This window comes from Pelophylax lessonae (assembly GCF_965119305.1).
Source record: "Pelophylax lessonae genome assembly, chromosome: 5".
Taxonomy (NCBI): Eukaryota; Metazoa; Chordata; class Amphibia; order Anura; family Ranidae; genus Pelophylax; species Pelophylax lessonae.
Window position 1 is genome coordinate 157048637 of NC_138772.1, and position 19333 is coordinate 157067969.

The following is a 19333-nucleotide window of genomic DNA, read 5'->3' on the forward strand; positions in this document are numbered from 1 at the left end:
CTTGACAGACCCTGAGGGACGAAAAAACTTCTTGTACGCTGATAAGGACTGACCCTGTCTATGACAAGGGTCCTTAACCTTGTTGGCCTGTGGGAGAAAGGTACTCTGACCCTGAACAGGCAATCTCCTTGAAAAGGTAGATCAGACAAGGCCTTCTCTGAGGTCTTATCCGCAGACCAGCACTTTAGCCAAAGTATACGCCGGAGGACCACTGCCGAAACCGACAATCGACCCATGTGGGAGGGGCATCGCAAACAAATTGCAGTCCCTGCACCAGCTGCTCCAACAACCTGGAGGGGAGTTGTTTCCCCTCCAGGTCACCGCATAGGAACTTAGCCAATTGAGTCAAAGTTTGCGCGACAAGGGCAACAGTAAACACCGGTCTTAGTGCAGACCCCGCCAGGGAGTACAGACTCTGCCTTTCTATCCGCCGGATCCTTAAAGGACAGGGAATCCTCCACTGGGATCATGGTAGCTTTATCCAGTCTTGAGACCGGAGGGTCCACCGTAGGTGGCACTGTCCACTTTTTGATAAGGGACTCCTCAAAGGGGTAGCATCTAGCAATCTGCCTAGGCACCCCAGGGGAATGCTTTGGGCGGTCCCATTTTTTTTTTGACCATGTTGTCAAAAGTACACGGGAAAGGGAAAAACCTTAGCCGCTCTGGATGGCTTGTGAGTGCCAAACGTAACCTGGGCCTCCGTCGCAGTCGCAGCTGCGCCCTCCATTTTAAGGGTCTTACGACCATACGACCAGTGCGTCCACCAGCGCCTTTTCTTGCGCGGTGGTGGAGGTAGAGATGTCATCCTCACTGTCAGTGGAGACAGGGCGCGAGGTAGCGGACCCGGCAGGGGGACCTGCGTCTGCGGTGGCGGATTTAGACTCAGAATCTGAGACATCAGATGAGACAGGGGTAGGCGGAGGGCGTTTCTTAGCACCTCGACCCTTAGGGGCCACCTCTACCCAGGACACAAAGGATTCCAGGACCGCCAACATTGCATCCATGGAAAGCCAGGGTCCGGAAGGCCCTGCGGCCTTTCTGAGGTGGTCAGGTGGGGACAAATGATCTGTAGGATCCATGTTGCACCAGGGGAACCCGTCAGCAAAAGTTGAAAAAAAAATGACACAAAAAAGTTTTTTTTTTTTTTTAAACATCCTACCGTGCTACAGCACCCCCAGAGGTCAGGCAAAGCGCACTGGATACCCCCAGCAGAGAGAGAGACCCCCAGACTCACCACCCTGTACCAAAGATGCACCAGGAGGCCCAGAACGTCTGCACAGCACGTGTCAGCAGTAATCTCGATCCCAAAGGAGAGGATCTGAAGAACAGCCCAGGGTATAGGGAGGGGCTCCACCCACAAAAAAATGCCTCCAGGAACTCCCATTCGGATTCTTATTAGAGAAAGCCATCGCAAAATGGCCGTGCCGGGTGTATCAAGATGGCAGCCGATCTCCTTCGCACATGGGGCTTCAAGACAATGGTGGCCTGCAGAGGAATTGAGGGCCCTCGTGGGGACCCCCCAGACTCCAGAACAGGAGAACAGGATTGATTGGAAGGTGGGCCCTGGAGTAACAGGCAGAGACCCCCCCCCACACGATCGTTCGTCCGGCGCCAGCAGCACATCCCCCGCCCCCACATCCGGCCTGAAGCGTGGTCCCAGCCCCCGGTAGTAGGCCCAAAAGCCCCCAGCAGTGAGGGGGGCAGGTGGAAGGGGGGTGCGTGACAGGACCGAGGGGAACCCGAGAATGTTAGGGTCCAACCGTTCCAAGGAGGGGCCCGTGTCCACCCAAAAATCCACCAGGGGAAGAGGGGGAAACATTTACTCACCATACCGGAACAGGTGGGTGCCATCTCCTGACTAAACCCCTCTCCACCGAAGTGGGAGGGGCTGTCGGCCAAATAGGAACGCTGCGACTCGGGCCTAGACCCGGTCGTTTAACTGGGACTATGTCGCAGCAGACCCAGCGCGGAGCTAAGGCCTGCGCACACACGTTAGCTGGCTGGGTTGACCACTGGATCTATACATCCAGCCCATCACCCAGATCCGGCATAGTTGCTTGTAGATCTCACAGGAAAAAATCCAGAGAGAAGCTAACTAAAAAAAAAATGATTTAGATAAAACTTTGCCAGGACCAGAGATCCCAGCAAGGAACTAGGTCCTTACTCCTGACTATGCAGATTAAAACTGACATCCTATAGCAGGAAGAGAGAGGGTATACCTCCTGGGACTGCCCAAAGGCGTAGCCAGAACTTTTTTCTGCCTAGTGTCCTACTCCTGTAGGGGGCAGCATATCCCTACTGATATGGATCAGACACTGCGTCCGTCAATAAACAATAGAGAAAAAGAATTGTTGCTCTACAAAAAGATGGCCTATGCTATAAGAAGATTCCCAAGACCCTGAAACTGAGCTGCAGCACAGTGGTCAAGACCATACAGTGGTCAAGACCATACAGTGGTTTAACAGGACAGGTTCCACTCAGAACAGGCCTCTCCATGGTTGACCAAAAGAGTTGAGTGCTCAGCGTCACATCCAGAGGTTGTCTTTGGGAAATATAGGTATGAGTGCTGCCAGCATTGCTGCAGAGGTTTAAGGGGTGGGGGTCAGCCTGTCAGTGCTCAGACCATACGCCGCACACTGCATCAAAGTGGTCTGCATGGCTCTCTTCTCAAAAGGAAGCCTGATCAAAAGATGATGCACAAGAAAGCCCACAAACAGTTTTCTGAAGACAAGTAGACTAAGGACATGGATTACTGGAACCATGTCCTGTGGTCTGATGAGACCAAGATAAACTTGTTTGGTTCAGATGGTGTCAAGCATGTGTGGCGGCAACCAGATCAGGAATACAAAGGCAAGTGTGTCTTGCGTACAGTCAAGAATGGTGGTGGCAGTGTCATGGTCTGTGGCTGCATGAGTGCTGCCGGCACTGGGGAGCTACAGTTCATTGAGGGAACCATTAATGCCAACATGTACTGTGACATACTGAAGCAGAGCATGATCCCCTCTCTTCGGAGACTGGGCCGCATGATAATGACCCCAAACACACCTCCAAGACGACCACTGCCTTGCTAAAGAAGCTGAGGGTAAAGGTGATGGACTGGCCAAGCATGTCTCCAGACCTAAACCCTATTGAGCATCTGTGGGGCATCATCAAATGGAAGGTGGAGGAGCGCAAGGTTTATAACATCCACCAGTTCTGTGATGTCATCATGGAGGATTGGAAGAGGACTCCAGTGGCAACCTGTGAAGCTCAGGTCAACTCCATGCCCAAGAAGGTTAAGGCAGCGCTGGAAAATAATGGTGTCCACACAAAATATTAACACTTTGGGCCCAATTTGGAATTTGTCACTTAGGGGTGTACTCACTTTTGTTGCCAGCGGAGACATTAATGGCTTTGTGTTGAGGGGACAGCAAATTTACACTGTTAGGGCTCTTTCACACGGCCGCTCCGTGTGAAAGCTCCGCTGCGGGACTTTTTTTTTTTTTCACGGAGCGGATGACATTTGTGTCATCCGCTCCGTATGTCCGCATATCATCCCATCCGTTTGCGGATGATATGCGGACATAATGTAAGTCTATGGGGATTGCGGATGTCAGCGGATGACACCGCTGACATCCGATTTTCCTTCCTTTCCGTTTTTTGAACGGAACAAAAATAGAGTTCTGTTCCATTCCAAAAAACGGAACAGAACTGACAGGAAGAAAATCGGATGTCAGCGGATGGTATTCCGCTGACATCCGCAATGCCATAGACTTACATTATGTCCGCAAATCATCCGCAAAAAAATAGGATGATTTGCGGACATACGGAGCGCCCGTGTGAAAGGGCCCTTATACAAGCTGTACACTCACTACTTTACATTGTAGCAAAGTGTAATTTCTTCCTAGACTGAGCCTGTATCATCGGTGTGCATGGAACTGTACTTCTGACTGGCAGCCTCTGTACTAGCAAGGGAGACCTGGGTGCATTCTCAGGCTCCATATATACAGTATATACGGTATATACCTAAGCTACACCATTATTGGGTCTTAGAGACACAGATATTTTTGTGGATCTGGTCTTCTGAAGATACTGATTGGGATCATAGTATTAATATCTAAATCAGTGTGGATCCCAGGGAAATTATTTTATCCCAAGTGTTATTTTGATGATTACATCAACCTACAACTCTTAGTGCATGTATATGTGCATATTGTAATTTTAAACCAGTACTAAAATATGTTTTTAGCTGTATATCTGTTTCCTTTTTTGTGGTGCATTTAAAGTCCCACTTGATATACTTACCTTTTTCTTGGGTCAAACATTGATTGCAGTAAATTAAGGGGTGGTACCCATAGAACCTTTAGGTCTTAAAGCAGAAATAAAGGGGTTATTACTCACCTTTTCAACGGTCCCGCGAATGCACAGCTCAGTTTACAGCACAGGAGAAGACAGGAAGCAGGCAGGTAGGTACATTTTATTGCAGAAGAGACATTGTGTGTTTCTTCTGCAATAAAAGTCTACCTGCTCGCTGTTTGTTACAGCTAAACTTCAAGATGTTTAAGATTTTATAAACCCACCTTTCTTTTTTATGAGCTTTAACAGTGATTTATGGTAAAATGATGTCTCTTTCTGTCACTTAGGGTTAAGGATCAGAATAAGCTGCACACAGTGACAAAAAGTGTTAAAATATAATTATATTGTGGCAGCTATTAGAAGATTGTGTAACACCAGTATGGCAGGAACATTATTCCAAGTCTGGTAGATAAACAAATTGCAAAATGAGTCCTAGGTTAATAACATAGCATTGTGTTTACCAACTAATTTGTCCCTGTGGAATAATTTATTTGTACGAAGCAATGTACGTTAAAATGTGAGTTTTGGGAATATAAATCTAATTAAAGAAAGACAAAAAGAACAACATGAAAGAGGATTTTTATAGGAAAATCAACTTCCACAAAACAAATGTAAGGATCCCATCCTAAGGTGGCGTGTCTATAATTAAATATAGTATGTTTGTGGCTAACATGTAACCAGCCTGCACCATTTCCTGGGCTCCGTTGGTCCTTTTAACCACTTCAGCTCTGGAAGGATTTACCCCCTTTCATGACCAGGGCATTTTTTGCTATTTAGAACTGCATTACTTTAACTGGTAATTGCGTAGTCATTCAACAATTTACTAAAATGAAATTTGGATAATTTTGTCACACAAATAGAGCTTTGTTTTGGTGGTATTTGATCACCACTGGATTTTTTTTTTTGCGATAAAAAAGACCGAAGATTTTGAAAAAAATTGAGAACATATAAATATCACATGTATCAATAACAGGTCACAAAACATGACATACAAACACAATTAAAAGAATAACCCAGGTGACAACCCAGACCGTAAATGAATAAATGGTATGCACATTAAACCAGGACAGGCAGATGGACAAGTAAAGCCCCGTACACACGCACCGATTGTTGGCCGACCGATCGGCCATCTTTTGTCCAGTGTTGTTGTGTTGGTTGAAATGTGCTCTAGACTGCACACTAATTTTGTCGGCCAACAACAACCAACTGCAGAAGTGATGTCATGTTCTGGTCTACTTTTCGTGTGTTTTTTTTTTCACTGAGCATGCCCAGTCTTGATCATCACATTTTTGTCGGCCGAATTCTGTACTGACTGACGAACAATCGGCCGTTCTGTTGACGGCCAACAAAAATTTTATAGTCTGCACACCAGATTTTGTTTGGCCGAAAAGTCGCAGTCGGTTGTCGGAAGCATCATACTAACAAGCCGACAATCAGCCGATCGGACGTTGGCCGAAAATTTACGGCCAACAATCGGTGCGTGTGTACGAGCCTTTAGTATCAATAATCGGGCCAACAAGACCCGTTATACTCAGGCACCTATCACACAGTTCTGAGTGCTGAATAGGGGATGAAATCCAGTGATGAAATCTGTGGAATAACTGAAGCAAGTAAATGCAGCTGAACAGCTAATGATACATGGAGGAACGTTCTGCTACAGAGCCGTTAATTCGTTTACACCTGAATCAGAGTATGTAATTGCCACTGCACATTGAGTGATCACCATGTAGCCACACAAGCATTTATAAGGTTATAGAAATCCAAAAAGGTAATAACCACTTTCCACAGTATAGAGATCACAGTTCAGTGGTAGTGAAAAAGATACACCGGTCTGCCAATGAATCATGTAAACCATATTGATTAAGTCAGCTGTCAGGACTGAGTCACCATTAGATGTATGCAAAAGGTTGATACTCCTCTATATATATATATATATATATATATATATATATATAGAGGAGTACTTATTCTCTTAATAAGTTAGCAGCTTTGCCGAGGCAGGTACACACAGGGCTTCAGTTATAAGCCACGGCACCCCATACAGCCAACCTGACAGGGGCCCCACCCCCAAATAAACAGTTTACTATGCTTCAGTTAAGAATGAACACAGTGAGTGATTAGTACCGATCATTAGTTGAGTTCATTCAGAAAAGGAAGGGGCTTGTAAATGTGACATATTTACCGAACCCTTCCCTCACTCTCCATCCTGAAGGATCCTATTGAGTGCTTGCAGCTGCCAGTGTGAAGGAGAGGTGGGAAGCCAGCAGCAATGTAAGGGTAAGGGCACACATGGGGAGTCTGAGCAGCAGGGGGAAACGTATGGTGCACAGGAAGGGTGATCAGTGCCGTGGGGGGCAATTACTGGAACCAATGCCCTGTATGGCTCTCTCTGCAGCAGCTAAAAGCTGGCGGGAGGAAGAGGAGAAGCTAGCTTTCAGCTGAGAGCCATGCAGAGGATCAATTCCAGTAATTGCCCCACCATGCCAATCTACCCCAATGCCCACATTCAATTCCCCTAGCTGCCTGGGCCCCTCTGCTGGCCTGGGCCCCATACAGGAGGACAGGTGGTACCCTCTTATCTAAGGCCCAGAGTACACATACCTCTACCATACCATAAAATTGTCCTGTTGTCCGTCCCTATTACTGGTTGATTCTCCAATTATGGGATAAGACAGCACAATGGACTTCTTGGAACTAGAGGAAAATGTGCTAGTCTACTAGTCCTTATCAAGCTGCTATTCAAGATAGAGCAGTGTGAGTGGGAAACTAAAGATGACCTGGTGGAAATCAAGTCATGAACCCCTGGAAATGGCCAATACTGGGCAGTCACAGACCTCCTAAAGCACTGGATACCAGCCAGCAACTCTTTTTGCAGATTTTACAATCGGACACTGTGCACAATACTGACTCTCGATATAAATGTATTTACATGATTCTAGAAATACAAACTCAAACACAAAGATTTACCTGCTGCTTGCTGGCCGGGACATTTAGGAGAGACCAGAGTCTCTTCACATCAAAGCACTTCCTAAAAAAAAATGCTGAGCTGATACATCAATTCAAATATTTTCATGTAAACATTTCAAAAGCTCAAAAAACTGAGAATAGTTAAAGTAATATGTTTAATATTTGTTTTCCCAAGAAGGAATATTTTCTGTCTGAAAGATTTCCTTGGGAAGATTCCCTTACTTCTGCTAACATGTGGCCACCAGGACAGGAAGACACATTTCACTTTAATGGTTAGAGGGGCAGGACTTACTTCTCACTAGAGAAGCCAAGACCTTTTATGTAACCTATGCTTAAGATATAATGTCCTACTAGGCTCAAAGAAGCTGACTCAATGACAAGTACAGCAGTCCACGGCAGATGGGGAGCCCACGGACACCACCGAGGCCGCCCCATCACACGCGGAGGAACTCCCCTGCCTCCCATACCGGAACCCCCTGCCTCCACTACCAGGACCTGTTCCAGTGATGCCCCAGATGAGATACAGTCATTTATTTTTGATGTGCTTCTAATCCACCTGTATATGTGAGTGTATTACTGCTTTACTCCACATTAAATGTGTTGCTGCAGTTAGAAGGCGCTGCGCTTGTTTCCTCTTGATATATCTAAGCATAACAAACAGTGGCATAACTATAGCCAAAGCAGCTCCCACAACTGCATTGGGGCTTGGGGTGGGAGTGAGACTCCAGCAGGGAAACCGTTGGGGCAAAATAAACATAAAATAATTAGTTGTATGCAAACACAACACATATATAGTACTGTGGGATTAGGGGTTGGAGAAGTTTCTGCTGACTCTGAAACTGACCCTAACCCACTGTGAATTCTCCAGTTTATAAGAGCTGACATCAGATGCATAAGAGGAATCTTCAGGATCGTTGTCAAAACTAGTTACAGGGTCTTCCATACCATCTGGAAGTGGATTTATTGCCTTCAAAGCATCTGATAATGATCCAGCCACCACTGTAATATTAACCCTGTATCTTAACAAAGTCTATTTGAGGCTGTAAAAAAATCTCACAGTATCTCCTCAGCTAAAAAAAACTGATAAGAATGCTGAGATTTGTAATTCTCTGTATAAAGACCAAAGAAGTCTGTATTAGAGTTATACAGTAATGGTGTACAGGAGCATTAACAATTATAATTATCTAAAATATCGTGGTAATATTATTGGTACTCACCAAAGGTTGAGACCTCATAAGATACAAGAGGTCAAATGCATTAATTTACTTAGAATCTCATATGTTGTTTGGATGAGTTGCTCCGTTAACTCTCTCACTTTTTCGGACCTTCTCAACCAATTAGTACAAATCCCCAGTTTATTTCCTTTGCAGGGAAGCAAATTCCTGGATCAGAAGAATTACCGACCATCAGTATCTGCACCAGCAATCAAGATACCTGCTGGCCAGTAATTCTTCTGATACAGCAATTAGCTTCCCTGCAAAGGAAATAAAGTGGTCATTTGTGCTAACTGGTTGAGAAGGTTGCAAAAAAGAGGAGTGTTAGGCTGGCCACATATGTTTCGAATCTCAGCCGGATCAGCAAGAACCAGCCAGGATTTGAACTGTTAATGAGCAGGCTTAATTTCCCGAAATGATCAGGTCAATCAAGTTGCCGCTTGTGATTATCGCTAGCAGCAACTATAGCCACTAGTGATAATCACTGTCTTCTCCCGGCAGGAATGGCTTTCCCCACTCACCCCTGCCCTCCCGCCGGGAGATGACATTGGCCTGGCAGGAGGAATTCCCGCATCAACACCTCTTTCAGCACTTGTTTACTGTGGTGGTGGTGGTGGAAATGAACAAAGGGGTCAGAATGAAAATAAACATACAGGCCCTTTTTATTAACTGGAACCCCCTCTTTCGACATGCTTGGGTGGTAGTGGTGCCCCTGATAACTGGATGTTAATGTGGCACCTCCCTGGTAATGTTACTGTATTCATTTAGATGGACAGATCAAAAAGAATAAAATGGAGACCTTAGTCCAAGTAGCTGAAGTACTAAATATATAATGTAATTTGAAAATTACCTGAAAGCTATTGCCTATAAATTTACCCCCTTGGTATTTTTTATGTTTTATTGCCATAGAACAAAGTGAATCTGAATCAAAGTGGATTTAAACTGGTACTAAACCCTTCTATCCTCCTATCCACCAAGGACAGTGCCATCTTTCCATCTGTTTAGATCTGCAGTCTCCATGGTGCTGACATTTGAATGCTTAAAAGACCATTTGAGACCAGACAATTGAGAGCACACTGGCAACTCTGACAGTTATTACCAGAAGCATGTCTTGAATGTAGAATATATTGTGCATGAGCTACCTTGTGAATACCTTGTCCATGCGCTAGTAGGTAGAATGTAATTGATAACACTGCAGAAAACAACATTGGTATACTCGATTAAAGTAATACTAAAGGTTAATTTTTTTAAACCATGTTAAACTTACCTGCTCTGTGCAATGGTTTTGTTTAGAGCAGCCCCAATCCTCCTGTTCTTGGGTCCTACGCTGGCGATTTTGGCCCCTCCTCCCCGCCGAGTGCCCTCATAACAAGCCGCTTACTATGGGGGCACTTGTGCATGCTCACTCCCGAGCCCAGCTCTGTGTGTCCAAATGACACACAGAGTGGGGCTCAGCCCCGCCCCCTGTTCACTCATCATTGGCCAATGGTTCCTGCTGCTGTATCTGAGCCAATGGGGAAAAAGAGAGCCGAGCGAGCCTCAGCTCTCGAACACATCGCTGGATCAAAATCAGGCTTAGGTATGTGGGGGAAGCTGCATGCAGAAGGTTTTTTACTTCACTGTATAGAATGCATTAAGGTAAAAAAACATTCTGCCTTTACAACCACTAGGATTTGAGGCAGAACTATATTCAGCTGCAATGATGTGATGTCCATGAGATCCCTTGCCAGGAGCCGACATCTTCTACCCCGCATCGTCAGCCAACTTAATTGACGAAACTCCGCAAGGGAGTTTATTTAACCCAGTACATGAGATTGTACACTGTAATGCACGTGTGTACAGAGATGTAAAAAGCCCTTATTGCAGAAAAGCCTTTTTTTGCAGAATAGACATAGTATAGAAAACACAATTTCTTGGAAAACATTTACTGAACATTTCAAACTTGAGTTTTCTTTTGGGAAAAAGTGAGATTAGTTTTACATCAATTCTGGTTTGACAAACCTTGATGATGCTCCATGATTTTTCTTTTCAGTTGCCCTTTCCGTTTTTTTCCCTTTTTCATCCTGATCCGGCATTATCAGACCTTAGTTCATTGACCTGAAATTGTGAGTCCTAAAGAAAATATAAACAGATAAAAAATAAATAAATATTAATTTAAATCTTAACCCAAAAATACTGTATTTTTAACAGTTCAAGCTTACCTGTGAAATTTTTAAAGTGAACCCATTCCCAGATAATACACACTAAAGTATTTACATATTCTGAACAAACCGTAAAAGCACTTTAAGATAAGCCCTCATTCATCTCTATATCTCTAAGCATTGTGTGGAAGTGGATTTTCTGAGTTCACACCACATGCATTGTGTGTTTTTTTTTAATAAGAGCAAATCTTGGCGGGGAGGCAGGGGGATTTCACACTGGAATACTGTGTTCCAACCACCAAAGCTGGATGTGGCACACGGTTGTGGCGTGGTCCCACTGACCTTAATTCTTTACTGCCACGAGGTATGTTATACATTAGCAGCCGCTGTGGGTTTTACACACACTCCTGGTTGCAACAGCAACGGGGAATGTGTGTAACTCTGACAAGTCGACTGTCAGCTGTTAAATAGGAGTGACTGGGTGGCTGTACAGCCATTCTATTGCTTGCACACAAGTCAGAAATATTCATCCCTTCCCACTTCTTGTGCACTCCTGCTACATTTCCTGGGATCTAGAGATCTGGGAAAAGCATGGCGAGTGTCCCTGGGTAGCGAGGTGAGGGGGACCAGAGAACATACGTATGCTGATCTACCATGGCTAGTAAGAACCTGAATAGTAAAGAGGAATAACACCGCTCAGGCCAGTCAATGTCCACAATCCAAAATGGGTGCTGAACCTCGGCTCGCCACCGGGAGAAGCATATATGAAGAAATTGGTCGCACCCCACCAAGGGATCCAATGAAGAAAAAATGTCTTTATTCACATAAGTGGTACAAGGTACAGCAGGGTAGGAAAGTAGACGTGTTTCACACAAATGCTACATGCTTGTTCACTACCATCACGAATGCTACGTGCTTGTTCACTACCACTACTTTGTAGTGAACAAGCACGTAGTATTCGTGTGAAACGCGTCTACTTTCCTACCCTGCTGTACCTTGTACCACTTTTGTGAATAAAGGAATCTTTTCTTCATTGGATCCCTTGGTGGTGTGCGACCAATTTCTTCATATACAATAAGAACCTTGAAATATGTTAAAACATCACTTCCGGTTTCTGCTGTCACTTTCCTCTCCTGCTGACCGGGGATGAAGCTAATGGAGCAGAATCTCCTCTGGCTTCAATGGAGGGCAGGTAAGACATCGGGGTCTAAAAGACTCATTAAATAGTACCTGTCAGTACCTGTCAATGAACGTAGACATACACATCTGGGTGTCTACACTTTAAAACGTCAATTGGCTTACACTTGTTACATATTGCTGAGCACGCTGACGTGAGCACAATAATTTTAGGCCCATTATTTATGTTTAACTCTAAACTGATGAGGGGGGTTTTAAAGTGTTGCTTTTAAAAAAATTAGGGTGCCAAAGTTTGTCACTGTTTCATGGGCACACTAAGACTTGACATGTTGGGTATCTATTTACCCAGAACAACCACATTGTTTATACTTTACCAAAAGTGTGGTCAAATTTTGCATTTGTGTGCCATAAAATTAACTTTAGTGTTATTTTTACTAAAATGTTGTACTTGATAAACTGTTGCACTAATATCAGGTAAATAAAAATTATCTGTCAGAATAGGGTCAGGCAAATGAAAGGCAGAAAATGTCAGACCTTGCCTTGTCATTAAAACCAAGAGTCAGTCTTGGATAAGATAAATCTAATAATGGAGGCAAAATAATCGAATTTCATAGGTGAGCTTGCTGGGAAGACTTTAAAAGAGAATCTTAAAGTATAACTATAGGCAAAACTTTTTTTTTATTTTGGATAGAGTAAGAGAGGGATATAACACCCCAGTCATTTTTTTCCCGCCATCTTTGTCCCATTGCAGAGTTTTTCTTTCACTTCCTGTGGCATAGCTAAACAGGATGTGAGAGGAAATCCCTACAAATAAAAGGAATTTTTTGGGACCCCCAGATCACCAGAATTGCCCCCCATTGGAAGATTTCCCCTTTATTACTTTTCTGGGGACAACTGAAAATTTGTGATTTTCTTCTAATTTTACTTTCAATGATAATAGTTAACAGGACACACAGAGTTAGGAGTTGTAGTCGGTGTTAATTTTGATGTCAAATTTCAATTTGTGTTAGTCACAGTCTTTTGACTAAAATGCCATTTTAGTTTTAGTTGTATTTTAGTCATCAGAGTTGTTTTAGTCAAAGTTTAGCCGACTAAAATCTCCAGTACATTTTAGTAGGCTAAAATCGAATGGCTTTAGTTGAATTGTAATGTATTATTTAATCTTTTTTCCACCTGTGCTATAGTCGAATGATGGCTACAGCGCGGGCTTACTTTGCCGGGAGGGCATCTGTTGACGTCCTCTAGTAATCGCACTTCCAATCACAGTGGCCCTTTACCACGTGATCAGTTATGTCCAATGACAGCTGATCACAGGTGTGAACACAAGCCAGTTACCAGATTTTATCTCCTCAAAGAAGAAGAAAGCCAATAACCGGTTTGTATTAAAGGGACATCAGCACTGATAATCAGGGTACGAATTATCAGGGTTCCTGATTATCAGAGCAGTCCCAACAGTGCCCACCAGTGCTGCCAATCAGTGTTCATCAGTGTCACCTATCAGTGCTGCCTCTCTCAGTGCACACCAGTGCCGCCTATCAGTGCCCATCAGTGCCACCTATTAGTGCAGCCTCATTAGTGCCACCTTTCAGTGCCCATCAGTGCAGCCTCATCAGTGCACATTAGTGAAGGAGAAAATTTACCTTTTTGCTAAATTTTTTAAGAAACTAGGGAAAAAAATATTTCTTCTATGCATTAAGATAAAAAAAACCTCCCCCCTCAGCCCCCTAATACTTACCTGGGCCCATCTCTATCCAGCGATGTTGCAGGAGTGTCTCAGCTGCCCTGGACTTCCCTTCTCATTGGCTAAGACAGCAGCGTGGCGCGATTGGCTCCTGCTGCTGTCAATCAAAGTCACTCAACCAATCAGGAGAGAGAGGGGGCAGGGTTGGGTCATGGCTCTGTGTCTGAAATTGACAAAGGGAGCTGTGACTCGGCTCGGGTGCCCCCATACCAAGCTGATTGCTGTGGGGGCACTCAATAGGAGGGAGGGGCCAGGAGCTTCGAAGAGTGACCAGAGAGGAGGAGGATCTGGGCTGCTTTGTGCAAAACTAACTGCACAAGGGAGGTAAGTATAACATGTTTGTTTGTTTGTTTTGTTTTTTTTTTTTCTAAATGAGACTTTACAGTCACTTTAAGCATTTCTATAGAGTTGCCAAACTCATATACTCCTGAAGTAAAAATTGAATAACATCTTATTAATTATGGTATTAAGGTTTGAACATACACTACAGATACAGATTCAGCCATTGTGATATATAACGTCTTTATAAATAAAACCAAGTTTCATACAGAAGTGCAACTTTAAAATATAAAAACTCAAAAAACTGTAAACTTTATTGGCTGTAATGCCATAGCATATATTACCTGAATATATTACCAACATTAAATATTGAGAAAAAAATAAGTAAAGCCTTTTCCTTTTTTTTTCCTTTCAGAAGCTTGGTAGATTCCCCCTACTTATTTTTATGTGATAGTGCGGTGTTAATTTTGACATTAAATTTTGATTTTGTTTTAGTCATAGTTTTTTTTTTTTCATTTTAATCGTATTTTAGTCATCTGAATTGTTTTAGTCCTATTTTAGTCAACTAAAATAGTGTTGATTTTAAAAATATTTTCGTTGACGAAATTAACACTGGTTATAGTGTGTATATAGAGCAATGCAAATGACCGCAACAAACCTGCACTGCGTTTTCCAAGCAAACAGAAGTTAGTCCCTGTTCAATTTGGAGCACAGATGTCTTCAATGTCACACTGAGATGCGGCTTTGAAATCGTGCGATTTCAGGTGGAATGTGAACTCAATCTGAACGGGGGCCAAGGGGGGGGGAAAGAGAAGTTTGGGAGCTCACATAGGTTGTTACAAAGAAAAATAGATTACAGGACTATTAGGTAGGAGATGTGTATGGATTTTTTTTGGAGAATAAGGATATTATTTAGTGTCACTTCAAGGAAAGGTGATCTGGTGACTTGAGTTCACTAGAGACTAGAGAAACTGGGTGTTTCAGCCCAGTGATATCCACTTAAAACTGAAATGTTTGTTCTGAGTGGGCTGGAGTTGCAAACATTACAGCAAATAGTTTCTTGACACGAAGGGCGCTTTCCACTTCTCTCTACCTGTACTTCAGTGAAATGGACATTTAATTAGCAGTTCAGCTAAAAATACATTGATATTACACTGTCATTGTAGGGTGCGGCAAATAGCCCAGGATAAGAGCCATGTAAACATATTAAAACATATCCAGGAAAACGCCTTAACCGCCACTAAATTGAAACAGCTGGCATTAGAAAGAACTACTACAAACATGATAAACTAATTATCAGAGCTTAATTACAGCTAGAGCTTTATTGTAGGTATTAATATCTCAGATATCAAATCCTGACACCAGCAAAGTGTTTGCTGTCGGATGCCAAGTATGTTGCAAGTATAACAAGTCTAATTAAAAGCTTCTATAATATTTATGTCACTGTGATGAAGCTTATGTTCACTTTTCAGTTTTGTATTATTTATCCTTTATGCCATTGTAAAAAGGAGAGGCACAATCCTGTCTAACATAAGGATTCTGTTTGTAAGCTCTTGAACACTCAGTAGCACAAATGTACAGCCTCATCTTGAGTAGCTCACTATTTTATTGCTAAATTCCTACACCCTGTACACAAGGCTAAATACCTATGTCATCATGATATTCACAGTGTATGGTACACTGAGGAGGCTGGCGTGCCACCATAGGCCGTTGCAGCATACAGAGCAAACTATGAGGGGCTGGTTGCAGCACCGGTGCCTGCTGGAGCGAGGAGTAGAGTGAATATTTACCTCTTGATCCTCTGTGCCTAGACTTACCAAACAAATAACCCTTGTAGAGTTAGGAAGGGGGCCCACTGCAATAGTGGACTTTTCTTTTCCTGAAGATGGGCTTTGTATGGTATGGTAATCATGATATTCACAGTGTATGGTACACTGAGGAGGCTGGCGTGCCACCATAGGCAGTCGGAGCAAACAGAGCAAGCTATGAGGGGCTGGTTGCAGCTCCAGAGCCTGCTGGAGCGAGAAGTAAAGTGAGTATTTACCTCTTGATCCTCTGTGCCTAGACTTACCAAACAAATAACCCTTGTAGAGTTAGGAGGGGGGCCCACTGCAAAAGTGGACTTTTCTTTTATTTTCCTGAAGTTGGGCTTTGTGTGGTATGCATGCTGTGAATCTTTTTAAAATAGATATCGGGGGAGTGTTAGAATGGGTTAAAGAAAAATATTCAGCGCTGGACTCTTGTACACACCACTAATAAATGGACCAGCAGCTAAGCACTCAAGGGCAATATCTCCAAAACACCTTCTGAATACATAATAGAAAAATAGTGCAGCGCAATCCTAGTGGTAAATTAATAAATCATATAATCATGAAGAGTCCCAATGTTAATAGGTGTCCATATAAACAGATAAAGTCTCCAGTGTAAAGTGGTCCTAGGGCAATTCCATAAGGTGCTTGTCTCCACGAGTGCTCATGCAATCCCTCAACCTGTTCACACTGCCGCTCACCTTAACAAAGAGACCCTACAGGGTCAACCAGCATGTCATCTCAAAATCAAAGCATCCTCACACTTTCTTCCTTAAGCGTAGTAAATGATTACACCTCCGATGCACTATCAGCTCCTCAAACAATGTTACCAATATGTGTAGGAGAAAAGAAAGAACGATCTAATGCTCTCTGTATGCAATCAAGCACTCTTTAATCCATATAAGTAACCAACTAACATTTTTGAAGAAAATAACAACGCATATCTGCAGAGTTTGCAAGCAGGCGTGCATCAGGTCCACCAACCCGGAAGAGTGAGAGGCGGCCGCGGGTCACGTGACGTCCACTGCACTATTTTTCTATTGAGTGTTAGAATGGGGCCTGGGCTTCAGTTTTTTAAGACAAATGATAACATAAATATACCGTATATGAGGTGTGTCTAAAAAGTTTGGTGAATGGTATCAGAAAACAAACAAAACAGAAGATACAAACAAAGTACCTTTATTGGTCTACAAAATAATCGCCATCCTTCACAACACACTTTTGGCAACATTCATAAAGCTTCTGGAAACTGTCAGCAAAGGCCTCTTTGGAATCGATCGCAGAACCGCTGTCACACATTGTTGGATTGCTGCCAGATCTGCAAAACGTGCACCTCTCATGACACTCTTCAGGCGGGGAAACAGAAAGAAGTCTGCAGATGCCAAATCAGGGGGGTACGGTGGATGATTGAGAACAGGTATGCCGTGCTGAGCCAAGAACCAGGTCTCATTCCCTGTGACAATGGTGCGCAGAATGAATCCTGGTCACACATGGCAATGAAATCTCCAGAGGTTTCTATCCGTTTTGCTTTCTGTTTGTCTGTCAGCTTGTGTGGCACAAACTGGGAACAGATCTTCTGCTTAACCAAATCTTTGCAGACGATGGTGTGCACCGTGCCCTTACTAATGCCCAATTCCTCCACCATCAATCGTAGAGTCAGTCACCAATCTCGTGCCAGAATTTGTTGCATTTGCTTGATCATGTCTGGGCTTCTGCTTGTTGACAGTTGACCCAAACATGGCTCATCCTCAGTTGTTTCCTTCCCGTCGCCTAAGCGTTTGAATCACTCGTAAACACTTTTTCTGCTCATGGCTACCATGCCGTACACTTACACCAACATTCCATGCGTCTCCATCGCAGTTTTCCCCAATTTGTAGCCGAACCAGATGTTCACTTGTTGCTCAATTGCCCTGTGATCCTACCTCTCACACTGACTATGTTCGACTGCCCACAGCGGGGGTTTACCCTGACGGTTATGTGTACTTCACCCTAGGTAGCACTTCTCAAGTCTCTGGATAGCCATGTGCATGGCCGCACATCTGGCCCATGTTGCCTTGGAGATATCGGAACATTCACCAAACTTTTTAGATACACCCCGTATGTGTAAATATACAGTACATTCTCTTTGTTTATCTATTGCTTTCTTTTCCAATTATTTTAATTGGGAAAATTGTGAGTATACATACAATACAAAAGCAAACTGCTATAGAGTTCATTAAATAACAAAACCAGCAAGTAGTAACAATAAAGAACAAATAAAGAGGTTTTATCCACTAAATGGCAATGATACCCGACTCATCAAGTAATGTCTAAATGAACAAGTCATATGAGTTACAGAACAACATATCTGGGAGGAATAGGAAAAGATGTAAAAAGAAACAAAGTGACTAAGGTAGTCTGTGCAACCAAGAAGCTCAATAGCATGGCATAATGGTCACTTGTAGACTCTAATGCCCTGTACACACTATCAGATTATCTGAAGACTTTTGTCTGCAGACTTACCAAAACCATATAATATGAGGTCAAACCTAAACACTTTCAATTTGTATGCAATCCGGCAGGCCCTTGCACTACATAGAAAAGGTAAATCTGAAGACAAAAGTCTTCAGATAATCTGATAGTGTGTACAGGGCATAAGTGTTTCCTGAGAGATATGTGATCCAGGGTTCCCAAGTCTTTTCAAACTGAGGTAGTTAATCTTTTAGGATGGCTGAGAGTTTCTCTTGACCATTATCCAAGAGAGTTTGGTCTTAATCATATCAAATAAAATAGCAGGGGAACTCCACGAACATACTATCGCAATACAGCTGCTAGAAGCACAGATCAGGCTTCTCGCATATTTCGGAAGCTCTAAAATGGGTCAGCACAATAAAGCCTGTTGTGTGTTTTTTTTTTTTTTTTTTTTTTTTAGAGATATACCTGTCATACAGTATAGGAAATTACAGACCCACATCCAAAATCTACAAACTTTTGTGCATTACCATCAAATATGAAGGAACGAGCCATCTTGGCCTAAACCTCTTAAACACTGTGAGGAGGCCCTGGACATATAAGAGGCTTATCTATTGCTTTCTTTAAGTACATTAATGTAATTCAATTTTCTAGTGACCTCTACCCTTAGCCATCTCCTTCCATGACCTATCTGCCTGACCCAATCGTTACTAATCTACTTCATACCCATTCCTCTTTTTCGGACCCGCATTGTTTGGCCTGTTCGTCTACAGGTGTTTTCACATTAGCATTCACATACACAATCATAGTTTATTTACTTGAAGAAGTTCTTCACCCTGTTTGAAAAAAATAGAAACTCAGTAGCTACAAATACTGTAGCTGCTGATAGACATATGCAGAACTGAAAAATTTGTTTTGTTTTGCATAGATTTGTTATGTTAATAATTTTATTTTTTTGATTTATTTCGCAATATGTTTCATTTAATTTAATTTTGTTTATTCATTTTCTAACGAGTTCCAAATTTTCGGAACGATTCAAATTCGAATCAGCCGAAAAAAAGGATCAACAGATTCTATGTGAAGAATAGCTGGTTGTTAAGGAGCAGGCCAGAAAGCCAGCTACTGCATCCTTAACAACCGATGACTTATCAGCTGTCAGTGGACTTACCCATGACAGTTAAAATGTAAACAAAAGAATGCAAACATTTTAAAAAAAACGGCATGGGGTCCCCTCAAAATCTATACCAAACCTTTTTCCAA

At 43.0% G+C, this 19333-nt stretch overlaps 1 protein-coding gene across 1 annotated transcript in view; it reads right to left on the reverse strand.

Moving 5' to 3' along the window:
* The window catches only part of NEK10 (NIMA related kinase 10), a 472071-nt gene that overhangs the window by 423598 nt on the left and 29140 nt on the right, over positions 1–19333 (reverse strand). The window contains exons 2-3 of the mRNA XM_082258594.1: positions 10518–10628; positions 7303–7363 (exon numbers count right to left, since the gene is read on the reverse strand). Coding sequence (XP_082114720.1) covers positions 7303–7363; positions 10518–10591 — 135 coding nt within the window. The 5' untranslated portion in view covers positions 10592–10628. The remainder of the gene's footprint in view (positions 1–7302; positions 7364–10517; positions 10629–19333) is intronic.